This window comes from Dendrobates tinctorius, unplaced genomic scaffold, assembly GCF_039654945.1.
Source record: "Dendrobates tinctorius isolate UK_male_01 unplaced genomic scaffold, ASM3965494v1 ptg000113l, whole genome shotgun sequence".
In the NCBI taxonomy this organism is placed as follows: Eukaryota; Metazoa; Chordata; class Amphibia; order Anura; family Dendrobatidae; genus Dendrobates; species Dendrobates tinctorius.
In genome coordinates this window covers 677,689-690,551 of record NW_027361781.1, presented here as the reverse complement: position 1 = coordinate 690,551, position 12,863 = coordinate 677,689, and the positions used below count along the sequence as shown (strand labels likewise).

Sequence of the window (12,863 nt, the reverse complement as noted above, 5' to 3'; positions counted from 1 at the left end):
AATGGCTAGAAGGTTGGAGGAGTGTTTAAACTAGGGACGGGGGGGAGGGTATTCCTTTTATAGGAGGGGAAGACAGTGCAGATAGAGACCTGGGCACAAATAATGACATTGGGGGTGGAGGTGGCATGGGGGGTGGGGTTAGAACAGTTAATAATTTAAGAAAGAATAGAGGTACAGAGAGATACATAAAGTGCATGTATACTAATGCCAGAAGTCTCGCCAACAAAATGGAGGAATTGGAGTTAATGTTGTTGGAACATAATTATGACATGGCGGGGATATCTGAGACATGGCTGGACGAGAGCCAAGACTGGGCGGTTAATTTACAGGGCTATAGTCTGTTCAGAAATGACCGAACAAATAAGCGAGGGGGAGGCGTGTGTTTATATGTAAAATCATCCTTAAAACCCATCCTGCGTGATAATATATATGAATCTAATGAAAATGTAGAGTCCCTGTGGGGGGAGATAAGGGGAGGGGGGAAAAATAATAAATTACTGATAGGGGTTTGTTATAAATCTCCAAAAATAATGGAAGCTACAGAGAATATCCTCATAAAGCAAATAGATGAAGCAGCGACTCAAGGAGAAGTCATTATTATGGGGGACTTCAACTACCCTGAAATACATTGGGGAACCGAAACCTGCAGTTCCAGCAAAGGTAATAGGTTTCTGACAACGATGAGAGACAATTACCTTTCACAACTGGTTCAGGACCCAACAAGAGGGGGGGCACTGCTAGACCTAATATTAACCAACAGGCCAGACCGCATATCAAATGTAAGGGTTGAGGGTCACTTGGGTAATAGTGATCACAAATTAATAAGTTTTCATGTATCCTTTAATAAGATGTGTAGTAGAGGGGTTACAAGGACACTAAACTTCAGGAAGGCAAATTTCCACCGGATGAGAGATGATCTTGGTGCAATTAACTGGGACGATATCCTGAGACATAAAAACACACAAAGAAAATGGGAGACGTTTATTAGCATCCTGAATAGGACCTGTGCACAATATATACCGTATGGGAATAAACATGCGAGAAATAGGAGGAAACCACTATGGCTAAATAGAGCTGTAAGGGGCGCAATAAGGGACAAAAATAAAGCATTTAGAGAATTAAAGCAAGTAGGTAGTGATGAGGCATTAACTAAATACAGAAGATTAAATAAATTCTGTAAAAAGCAAATCAAGACAGCAAAGATTGAGACAGAGAGACTCATTGCCAGAGAAAGTAAAAATAATCCCCAAATATTCTTTAACTACATAAATAGTAAGAAGCTAAAAAATGATAGTGTTGGTCCCCTTAAAAATAGTCTGGGTGAAATGGTGGATGAGGATGAGGAAAAAAACAATATGCTAAATAACTTTTTTTCAACAGTATTTACACAAGAAAATCCCATGACGGATAACATGATCAGGGATAAAAATTCTCCATTAAATGTCACCTGCTAAACCCAGCAGGAAGTACGGCGGCGTCTACAAATCACTAAAATTGACAAATCCCCGGGCCCGGATGGGATACACCCCCGAGTACTGCAGGAATTAAGCACAGTCATAGATAGACCACTATTTTTAATCTTTAAAGATTCCATAATAACAGGGTCTGTACCACAGGACTGGCGTATAGCAAATGTGGTGCCAATATTCAAAAAGGGGACAAAAACTGAACTTGGAAATTATAGGCCAGTAAGTTTAACCTCAACTGTGGGTAAAATCCTGGAGGGTTTTCTAAGAGATACTATACTGGAGTATCTGGAGAAGAATAACCTTATGACCCAATATCAACATGGGTTTACAAGAGACCGTTCCTGTCAGACTAATCTGATAAGCTTTTATGAAGAGGTAAGTTCCGGACTGGACCAAGGGAATGCAGTGGACGTGGTGTACATGGACTTTTCAAAAGCTTTTGATAAAGTGCCACACAAAAGGTTGATACATAAAATGAGAACAATGGGGATAGGGGAAAATATGTGTAGGTGGGTTAAGAGCTGGGTCAGGGATAGGAAACAAAGGGTGGTTATTAATGGAGCACACTCGGACTGGGTCACGGTTAGCAGTGGGGTACCACAGGGGTCAGTTTTGGGCCCGCTTCTTTTTAACATATTTATTAATGACCTTGTAGGGGGCATAGAGAGTAGAATTTCAATATTTGCAGATGACACTAAACTCTGCAGGGTAATTAATACAGAGGAGGACAATTTTATATTACAGGAGGATTTATGTAAACTAGAAGCTTGGGCTGATAAATGGCAAATGAGCTTTAATGGGGATAAATGTAAGGTCATGCACTTGGGTAGAACGAACAAGTTGTATAATTATGTGCTTAATTGTAAAACACTGGGCAAAACAGTCACTGAAAAAGACCAGGGTGTATGGGTGGACGACAAACTCACATTTAGTGGCCAGTGTCAGGCAGCTGCTGCAAAGGCAAATAAAATAATGGGATGCATTAAAAGAGGCATAGATGCTCATGAGGAGAACATAATTTTACCTCTATATAAGTCACTAGTGCGACCACACTTAGAATACTGTGTACAGTTCTGGTCTCCGGTCTATAAGAAAGACATAGCTGAACTGGAGCGGGTGCAGAGAAGAGCGACCAAGGTTATTAGGGAACTAGGGGGTCTGCAATACCAAGACAGGTTATTACACTTGGGGTTATTTAGTTTGGAGAATCGAAGGCTTAGGGGTGATATTATTACAATGTATAAATATATGCGGGGACAATACAAAGACCTTTCTAATGATCTTTTTACTCTTAGACCTGTGACGGGGACAAGGGGGCATCCTCTACGTCTGGAGGAAAGAAGGTTTAAGCATAATCACAGACGCGGATTCTTTACTGTAAGAGCAGTGAGACTATGGAACTCTCTGCCATATGATGTTGTAATGAGTGATTCACTACTAAAATTTAAGAAGGGACTGGATGCCTTTCTTGAAAAGTATAATATTACAGGGTATATACACTAGTCTCCTTAATATTGCGTTGATCCAGGGAGCTAGTCTGATTGCCGTATGTGGAGTCGGGAAGGAATTTTTTTCCCCAATGTGAAGCCTACTGTTGCCACATGGGTTTTTTTTGCCTTCCTCTGGATCAACATGTTAGGGCAAGTTAGGATAGGATATGGGTTGAACTAGATGGACTTAAAGTCTCCCTTCAACCTTAATAACTATGTTACTATGTTACTATGTTACTATGAGAGCTTGTGCCACGTCACACAGATACCGTTGCGCCAGCCTTGGGAAATCAAATGCCACGCCAGGGGATCAGGAGGGTAAAAGATTTGCGGGCCTCCAGTTTATCTGTAAGGTGCTACTGACCTGGACGCTGGGTCGGAGTCCGCATATCGATCTGTTCACCTCTAATGGCAACCCATCGGTTGACAGCATCATGAAGTGGTTAAACAGCAGCAATCAGAACTTGCTCCAGTCACTGCTACTTGTGTCTGATATTGGCTGTATAAGGCTGTGTGCACACGCTGCGGATTCTGCTGCGGTTTCGCAGCGGATTTGGCCACTGCGGGTCCGCAGCAGTTTTTGCTGCGGTGTACAGTACAATTATTCCCTATGGGAATAAAAAAACGCAGTGCAGACGGTGCGGATTTTTCCGCGGTTTTGAAACCGCAGAAAGAATTGACATGTCAATTCTTTCTGCGGATTCCGCTGTGGTTTGCCATCTCCTCCATTGTGGAGATGAAAAACCGCAGGGCAAAACCGCAGAGCAATCCGCAGATAAACCGCAGGTCTTTTGACCTGCAGATTTACCTGCAGATTTTACAAAATCCGCGTGGCCAAATCCGCACCCCATTCCGCAGCGTGTGCACGTAGCCTAACCCAGCCAGCGCCTGCCGTGATTGGAGTGGGCTTAGCTCATAAGCCTGACCCATAACCCACCCATGACATAGTCTTTAGTTATTAGCGAACGTGGTCAGATAAGGTGTTATCTGAGCATGCTCGGGTGCTCGAAAAATATGCTTGAGTCCCCACAGCTGCATGTGTTGTCGCAATTTGACAGCCACAACACATGCAGGGATTTCCTGTTTGTTAGACAATCCCTGCATGTGTTGCAGCTGTTGAATAACCAGGAGACATGCAGCCGCGGGGACTTGAACATATTATTCGAGCATGCCAAAGTCACTCGGTTACCACCTGAGCATGCTCAGATAACACCTTATCCAATAACGGAAAGGATTATTAAAATTTCTGTACCCCCTGTATCCATGATGGCTGCTTCAGTGGCAAAGGGATCGTTGGCAAGTCTGGACCATGCCTCCGCAGTATAGGAAAGGCGTGGTGAAGAGGGATCGGAACTTTTGTCTTGGCGGAGGGGTTAGCGGGAGGCCACCAAAAAGTGTGACAATATACATGAGAAACCTATAGTCATTTATTAGTGCTAGGTTGGTGGGTCACTTTAAGACTTTTAATGCCCCTACCTTCAAATTTAAATTAGAATGTTTTGTTTTTAAATTTAAAAAAAATTCCATTAAAAATGACGGTCAAAAAAACCCCTGTCCTTTTTCTAGATGAAAACAGCAAATTAATGTATTTATTACTTTTTCAAGTTGAATTTAACATTTTGGTTATGACGAATATGATCAGTAGCTTGTAAGAAAAATCACAACATGAGACAAAGGACAAGAAAAAGAATCTGTAGGGAGGAAGGAAAGGGTTGGTAGAGTGATCAATGAGTGGAACAGGCTGCCACGAGAAGTGGTGAGTTCTCCTTCAATGGAAGTCTTCAAACAGAGGCTGGACAGACATCTAACTGGGATGATTTAGCGAATCCTGCTTTGAGCAGGGGGTTGGACCAGATGGCCCAGGAGGTCCCTTCCAACTCTACGATTCTACGATTCTATGATTCTATGGTAGAGCTGTTGGCGGCTGGGTGGTTTTATATATAACTACCAACTTAATTTCATTTTTCTTATCGGTAATACAATGATATCCATGGAATTCTGCTCCGGGCTTTCTTCACATCTGTTCATGTCTGCTGAGACATTCCATTATAGGAATGAGCCCATTAATTATAAAGAGGTCCGTTTCTTGTCTGTTTTTCAGAATGAAAAAAATAAAAATTTTCTAGAAAAAAACCCTAAAACCTAGACAGACCCCATAAGGCTATGTGCACACACTGCGGAATCACCTGCGGGTTTTTCCCCGTGGAACCGCAGGTAAAGTGACCTGCGGTTTTCCTGCGGTTTCACACCTCTACTATGTTAAAGGTGTGAAACCGCAGCGGAATCCGCAGAAACAATTGACATGCTGTGGTTTATAAACCGCAGCAAAACTGCGCGGAAAAAACCGCAGCGTGAGCACTGCGGTTTTGAAAACCCATAGGGTTACATGGTACTGTACCATGCCGGCGGAACTGCTGCGGTTCCGCACGGCCAAAGCCGCAGCGGAACCGCAGCAAAAACCGCAGCGTGTGCACATAGCCTAATAATGAACAGTCCCCTCTGCATCTGTTTGCATAACTGATACAACTGATCACTTCTTCATCAGTGTGTTCAGAAGATCAAACAGACAAACAGAATGTTTTGGAATGAATGAATCGTAATTAGACGTGTGAACAGAATCTTAGTTGGGTGGCTGCTGAGTGTGTGCACCCTGTGCCAGTTATGGTGTCCCCTGTGTTTATATACAAAGGGAATTGTGTGTTCTTTACCATGACATTTGCGTAAAGCCATTTGTGTACCCGATAACTATGGCCATGTGGTCCTTGTTGGCCAGTCAGAGACCTCACAATTAACTTTAATTGCCCAATTTTGGAGGACCTTTCCTTGTCTTGTCTCAATTACAATACTGATGCAATCCCATAGTTACTTTTTATTACAGTGATATAAATTGGAGAGAGATCGGGACACATTGCGTGGACTGGCTGGCGGCTCTCCCTAGAAAATGCATGAAGCTGTCCCGCTCTGGTCAGGAGATCTTACAGCCAGTCTGTGCAGTGTGTTCCGATCTCACTCTGATTTGTATGGCCTTCTGACTGCGTCCTTAAAGCGGTCTTTCTGCTGAGGGATATGCCTTAAAGCACTTACCCAACCCTTCCAGGACCAAAAAATGTACCTTTCTCTAATGATCCCACTTTTCTTGATGGAAGTGGAAGCAAGGAGATTAACAGTGGACCCTAGCAGCACTGCATAGGAGCAACGAGGGATCAGTAGAAATATATATATTATATATATATATACAGTGTATATATATATATATATATAACCAACGAACAAGAGTATATTCCAAAAAACATTTATTAAACATAATATTTATAAAATCCCAAAAAAAAAAAAACCTGAATGAAAAGCAGAGCACACTTGCACTAAAAGTGGAACACACTGATGAATATATAGGTCACATAACTCTAAAATATGGCAGCTGCAGATATGTCATGATCTGCTTAGTTCATGGGATTAGGTAGTTCAGAGGTTAATCTGGACGGCCTCACTCTGAGATTCTGGGAGGCTTTTTATAGCCTCATTGTGGGCTCATTCCTCTCGCTTATACTTAGACCCTTGGCCGAGAGTGTGTGACCCTGGTGTGCTTTGTGACTGATACATTATGCTTGTTTGGTTTTGATCCGGTTCTGCCCCTGTTACAAGTTCTGCATGTCCCTCCTGTACTGCACTGCCCTCTCCGTGTATGACTCATTGCCTTTGACCTGACTATTCTCTGCCTGTCCCTCTTGTACTGTGCTGCTATCTCCGTGTATGATTCATTGCTTACGTTCTGACTACTCTCCGCTTGACCCTCTGGTACCGCGCCACCCTCTCCGTGTATGACCCTCCGGTTGTCTGACCTGAGTTTCCCTCGCCACTACTACAGAATCACTGTAGTAGAATCCTACAGTCATCTCCAGCAGTCGGACGCTAAGCCCCGTCCACTGTGGTCACTTGATCGTAGGTCCTTGTACTCCTTGCTAACTTCAGTGTCTCCAGGTCCTGTTTGCCTGAGCTGCCTGGCCGTATCTGACCCCGGGTCCCTCTGCAGTGTGGGTGAGTCCCTGCTCAGCGGTGGCTGCACGCCGGCGCTAACAGGACCGTGACAATATAAAGACCTAATGGCTTGATTACTAAGTAAAAAATCCATATAATTACTGGTCAAACAGACAAACGTCTGTATTAAATAAATTGCAATAAATAGTATATAGCCATAGTTATATTCAAAAGCAGCATGTTAAACACAAATATCTAAGTACTTACAAATATGATCAGAGTGTTCCACGTCGCCCCAACGCATGTTTCGTTATCTACTTCATCAGAAGGCGTGACGAAGTAGATAACGAAACATGCGTTGGGGCGACGTGGAAAACACTGATCATATTTGTAAGTACTTAGATATTTGTGTTTAACATGCTGCTTTTGAATATAACTATGGCTTTATACTATTTATTGCAATTTATTTAATACAGACGTTTGTCTGTTTGACCAGTAATTATATGGATTTTTTACTTAGTAATCAAGCCATTAGGTCTTAATATGCAGCGGCCATATTTTAGAGTTATGTGACTTATTTATTCATCAGTGTGTTCCACTTTTAGTGCAAGTGTGCTCTGCTTTTCATTCAGTTTTTTTTTTTTTTTGATTTTATAAATATTATGCTTAATAAATGTTTTTTGGAATATACTCTTGTTCGTTGGTGTTTATATATTTGAGTTTTTTCCATTGTATTTATGGTGTGGGCATTTGTGTGTGTGTGTGTGTGTGTGTGTGTGTGTGTGTGTGTGTGTGTGTATATATATATATATATATATATATAATAAAAATTTAAATTTTAAGACCATTCTGGGTCGGCCAGATGCTGCCCTGTGATTGGGTGCCATTGGCAGACAAACTGCTCTGATAACTGAGGCCCACGGGTGAAAATAATGGGGCACAAAATAACTTAAAGGGAATCTGTCAGCAGGATATCACCCCCAAACTACAGGTGCATGTACCTCTTTCAGAGACAAGTTCTGCAAAACCTTTACATGATGGCCGGTCTGTCCCTCTATTTTTGTAAAATCAAAAAATCAATGTTTGAATTGATATGCAAATGGGGCTGAAGATCAATGGTAGATTTGAAGCCTCTGTCACTCCAGCTCTATTCCCCGCCTAACGCTGCCTCCACCTCCCTATCTGACATCCTCTATGTTGTGTTATTTCCGGCAAAGGAACAGTCAGTCAAGCAAGAGGGCACAGTCTATGGTGCTAAGCAGTGAATAGAGCTAGAGTGACAGAGGCTTTGGATCTACAATAGCTCTTTCTCTCCTTTGCATATCAATTCAAAGGCTGATTTCTCAGAAACTGAGGAGCAGACCGGCCATATAAAGGCATTTCTGGACTAGTCTTTGAAAGGGCTACATGCGCATAAAAATAGTTTTAAGGGAGGTGAAATTCTGCTGACAGATTCACTTTAAGTGGAACCAACAGTCCCATTATAAGTCAGCGGAGTCTGTTGGGTGACATTGTATGATCTGTCACTGAGTGTGTCGGCTGTGTGTGAACACGGCTGTGGTGATCGTGGGTACAGTGACCAATCGTTTGCTCGTTAAGATGTAAATTGCTGTTTAACGCTAACTCTTCCATGTTCCGTTACCAGGCGGAGGACGAGAGGAACTATCACATCTTCTACCAGCTCTGCGCTTCCTCGGGTTTGCCCGAATTTGCCGATTTATCACTATGTAAGTCATTTTTTTCACAGCTCAGCTTTTCGACGCTCATAAACGGCCCGTTACGTGCGAGAATAAAATCAGTAAAATCCATTAGATTGTCATAATGAATAATTATGGCCCACAGATGTGAGCTCTGATGTAATTATACCAGAATGCGCATAATTTACCCTATCGATAAAGTCTATCAAATAAAACGCTGTATTTGCTTCACCGGGGGGTCGGCAGCCGCTTGTAAATTATCGGCCCTCTCAGCAGTTTGTGTTCCAGCTGTGATCTAATTGGGAGAGGTCCGACAATGTATTGTGCAGCACCGCTAACTAAAGTTTCATTAAAAGGGTCATTCCCTTCTCCAAGATCCTATCCCAATATGTAGTAGTTATAATAATAATATTAGCAAATACCTCCAATTAGAAACGTAGTATAGTTCTTCTGATTAGCTATGTCTCTTTGTTCATGTTCAGGCATTGCAGGACCTTTGGTATCCATGGTTACGGACACGCATACAGGGAATAAGCTAGTTGCTAGTGGTCGTCACCATGGATACCTAAGCTACTGCAATGCCTGCTCAAGGGGAAAGAGATATAGCTAATCAGAAGAACTGTACTACTTTTCTAATTGAAGGTACATGCTAACATTATTATTATTGCACTTACTACATATTGGGATAGGGTCTTTGAGATGGGAATAACCCTTTTAGGGTTTCCTAATATAGGATTAGTTGAAACATTTATTTTCTAGATGAAGGCTTTGACTATGAAGTTCTCTTTTTAATACCATGCTGTCTTATTTATATCCACACCGAGTATTTTTTTTCTTGGGGCTCATAGCAGAAACTGAGCGGAAATTCAAAGATTTTGAGAATTTCCTCTTACTTTCTGCTCCAAAAACTCCTCGGGGAAAAAAAAAAAAGCCTTAGGGTATGTGCAAATGGATGTTTTTTTAGGAGCAGAAAAAACAGTTTTGGAGAGGTATTTGAAATGGTTGTCAAGTTTGGAGCTGATTCTATGAGGAATTCTCCTGAAAGAAGTGACATGTTAAGTCTTTATTTTTTTTCCTATGAAGTTTTGAAAACCTCATGTGAAAAAAAAACTCTCTAAAAACCTTCTGGAATTACAGCAAAATGGATTTTCCATTAAAATGAATAGGAAGATTTTTCAAAGAGTATTTGAAGCTGATTTTGGAGTGGCAGCTCTTCAAAATACTAAATATAAAAAACTTTACATGGATCAAGATTGAGTTCGGCAAATCTTACTCCAGTCCACTTTTCATTACGACTGGCATAAAATATGCCAATGTTTAAGTATTTGGAGCGTAATAGCGCCACACTGTGCACTGGTTGTTTTTGGTATTGCAGCTTAGTTCAGTTCTCCAATATAAGCTACAGAACCAAATAATTCCAAAAGGAAAGTGTTGAGCTGTTTTGCTTTTTAGTGTTTTATCATCCTATTTTTACAGGCATTGTTTCATCTTGGGTAACTTTGCAAAGGGCTTATAAAAAAAGAAGAAGCAATGTTTCAATTTACCATTTATTAAAATTTTTCCCGTACTCGTCAATAAGGGGATTTTTAATTCTAGAATTTACCGCATGTTGCCTAGTTTACTGGCCGCTTCTGCAGTCTCAGGGGCGGCCGGTTTCCTAGGCAAGGAGCAGCACTTTACAAGCTCTCTGCCTTTTAGAGCCTGCTTGCTCTTCTTTGAAGGTGGATCCAGTCTGTGGTTTCTCCAAAGCTGCCTGTGCTTGCAGCATGGGAAAGCTCTCAGTTTGGACCAGTGGTCTGCCCAGCCGCTAGTCTAAATTGTCATTCTTAAGAAGCACGACAACATCCGTCAAGCAGAATGCCGAGAGGCATTGGAAAGATACGCTCCTGAAGAAATAAGGTGACACAAGCCGTGTAAGGTGTCCCAGGAGGCATTCATATTAGTTCTCCCTCCGTTTCGCCATTTCAGCGCTTATGCAGGTGAAATAGGAAGTTAGTAGAAAGGAAGGCTGCTCTTAAGCTAGGCGGGCTAGCTTTTCAAAGGATATTTCCTTATTTATTTATGGCATAGCCTCAGGATAAATAGAAGTCTGTATTTCTCCCAACACTCTTCCCTTCTGCTCAGAATATTGGTGAAATGTGGCTATCTTCACAGTATCACTAGCCACATTGGCCATGGAAATATCAAAGAAAGCTGTGTGGCTGCCCTGGAGGGAACTGCAGCAGCCGGCCTGGACTATCTGACCACGGCTTGCACCACTGGGGTCCTGGATTCAAATATGACCAGTGAGACTATCCCCATGGAGCGTCTATGATGCGTGAGTCATTTGTGGCTGTAGATTTATTCCGTGGTCCATTTACATGGATAGAAAAGCTTTCCGGTCACCATTTTCCATCCCTTTACGGGTTGGTTGATCTTCTGTCTTAGGTTCCATACGTGACCACTACGAGGACTCTCTCTCCAACATTGGTTACCATGAAACTTTTTGTTCTTTCCGAATTGTTACCTCCCTCCTCTTTCATTATCACTTGTAACCCTAAATTATATCTTCAGGCTTCAGCTTTTTCCTGTCTTCATTTCTCACCTGCTCTCTGCACTAATTTGTGTAATCGCAGATAAACTCCATAATCGCATAAAGATAAGAGACAGAATGAAAGATACACAATTATTCTTCTCTAGTCAAGTCAATTACACCTCGTCTCAGGTGACTCTGAAGACAGAGAGAAACTTCAGAGAGAGAGTGAAATTAAACTAAAAAGTCATCAGTCTCCACAGTTCAGACAGAAATCCGCAGCCTCCGCAGACAGAGCACTGTCCTCCCAGCAATCACTTGTCGTGGCAAAAAAAAATAATTTTATTAATAATTTTAAAATTTAGCATTATTTTTAATATATTAATAATGATATTTTACGTAGTATTATAGTAGTTATATTCTTGTACATAGGGGGCAGTATTATAGTAGTTATATTCTTGTACATAGGAGCAGTATTATAGTAGTTATATTCTTGTACATAGGGGCAGTATTATAGTAGTTATATTCTTGTACATAGGGGCAGTATTATAGTAGTTATATTCTTGTACATAGGAGCAGTATTATAGTAGTTATATTCTTGTACATAGGGGCAGTATTATAGTAGTTATATTCTTGTACATAGGAGCAGTATTATAGTAGTTATATTCTTGTACATAGGGGCAGTATTATAGTAGTTATATTCTTGTACATAGGGGGCAGTATTATAGTAGTTATATTCTTGTACATAGGAGCAGTATTATAATAGTTATATTCTTGTATATAGGAGCAGTATTATAGTAGTTATTTTCTTGTACATAGGGGCAGTATTATAGTAGTTATATTCTTGTACATAGGAGCAGTATTATAGTAGTTATATTCTTGTACATAGGAGCAGTATTATAATAGTTATATTCTTGTATATAGGAGGAGTATTATAGTAGTTATATTCTTGTACATAGGGGGCAGTATTATAGTAGTTATATTCTTGTACATAGGGGCAGTATTATAGTAGTTATAGTCTTGTACATAGGGGATAGTATTATAGTAGTTATATTCTTGTACATAGGAGCAGTATTATAGTAGTTATATTCTTGTACATAGGAGCAGTATTATAGTAGTTATATTCTTGTACATAGGAGCAGTATTATAGTAGTTATATTCTTGTACATAGGGGCAGTATTATAGTAGTTATATTCTTGTACATAGGAGCAGTATTATAGTAGTTATATTCTTGTACATAGGAGCAGTATTATAATAGTTATATTCTTGTATATAGGAGGCAGTATTATAGTAGTTATATTCTTGTATATAGGAGCAGTATTATAGTAGTTATAGTCTTGTACATAGGGGATAGTATTATTGTAGTTATATTCTTGTACATAGGAGCAGTATTATAGTAGTTATATTCTTGTACATAGGGAGCAGTATTATAGTCATTATATTCTTGTACATAGGGGGCAGTATTATAGTAGTTATATTCTTGTACATAGAAGCAGGATTATAGTAGTTATATTCTTGTACATAGGGAGCAGTATGATAGCAGTTATATTCTTGTATATAGGAGGCAGTATTATAGTAGTTATAGTCTTGTACATAGGGGATAGTATTATAGTAGTTATATTCTTGTACATAGGAGCAGTATTATAGTAGTTATATTACTGTACATAGTGGTAGTATTATAGTAGTTATGTTCTTGTACATAGGGGGCAGTATTATAGTA

The 12,863-nt window shown here is 40.6% G+C and overlaps 1 protein-coding gene across 2 annotated transcripts in view; it reads left to right on the top strand.

Moving 5' to 3' along the window:
- The window catches only part of MYO5B (myosin VB), a 267,195-nt gene that overhangs the window by 160,812 nt on the left and 93,520 nt on the right, over positions 1 to 12,863 (top strand). For both annotated transcript variants that reach the window (XM_073589752.1, XM_073589753.1), the window contains exon 7: positions 8,580 to 8,661. In XM_073589752.1, the coding sequence (XP_073445853.1) occupies positions 8,580 to 8,661 (82 nt within the window). The remainder of the gene's footprint in view (positions 1 to 8,579; positions 8,662 to 12,863) is intronic.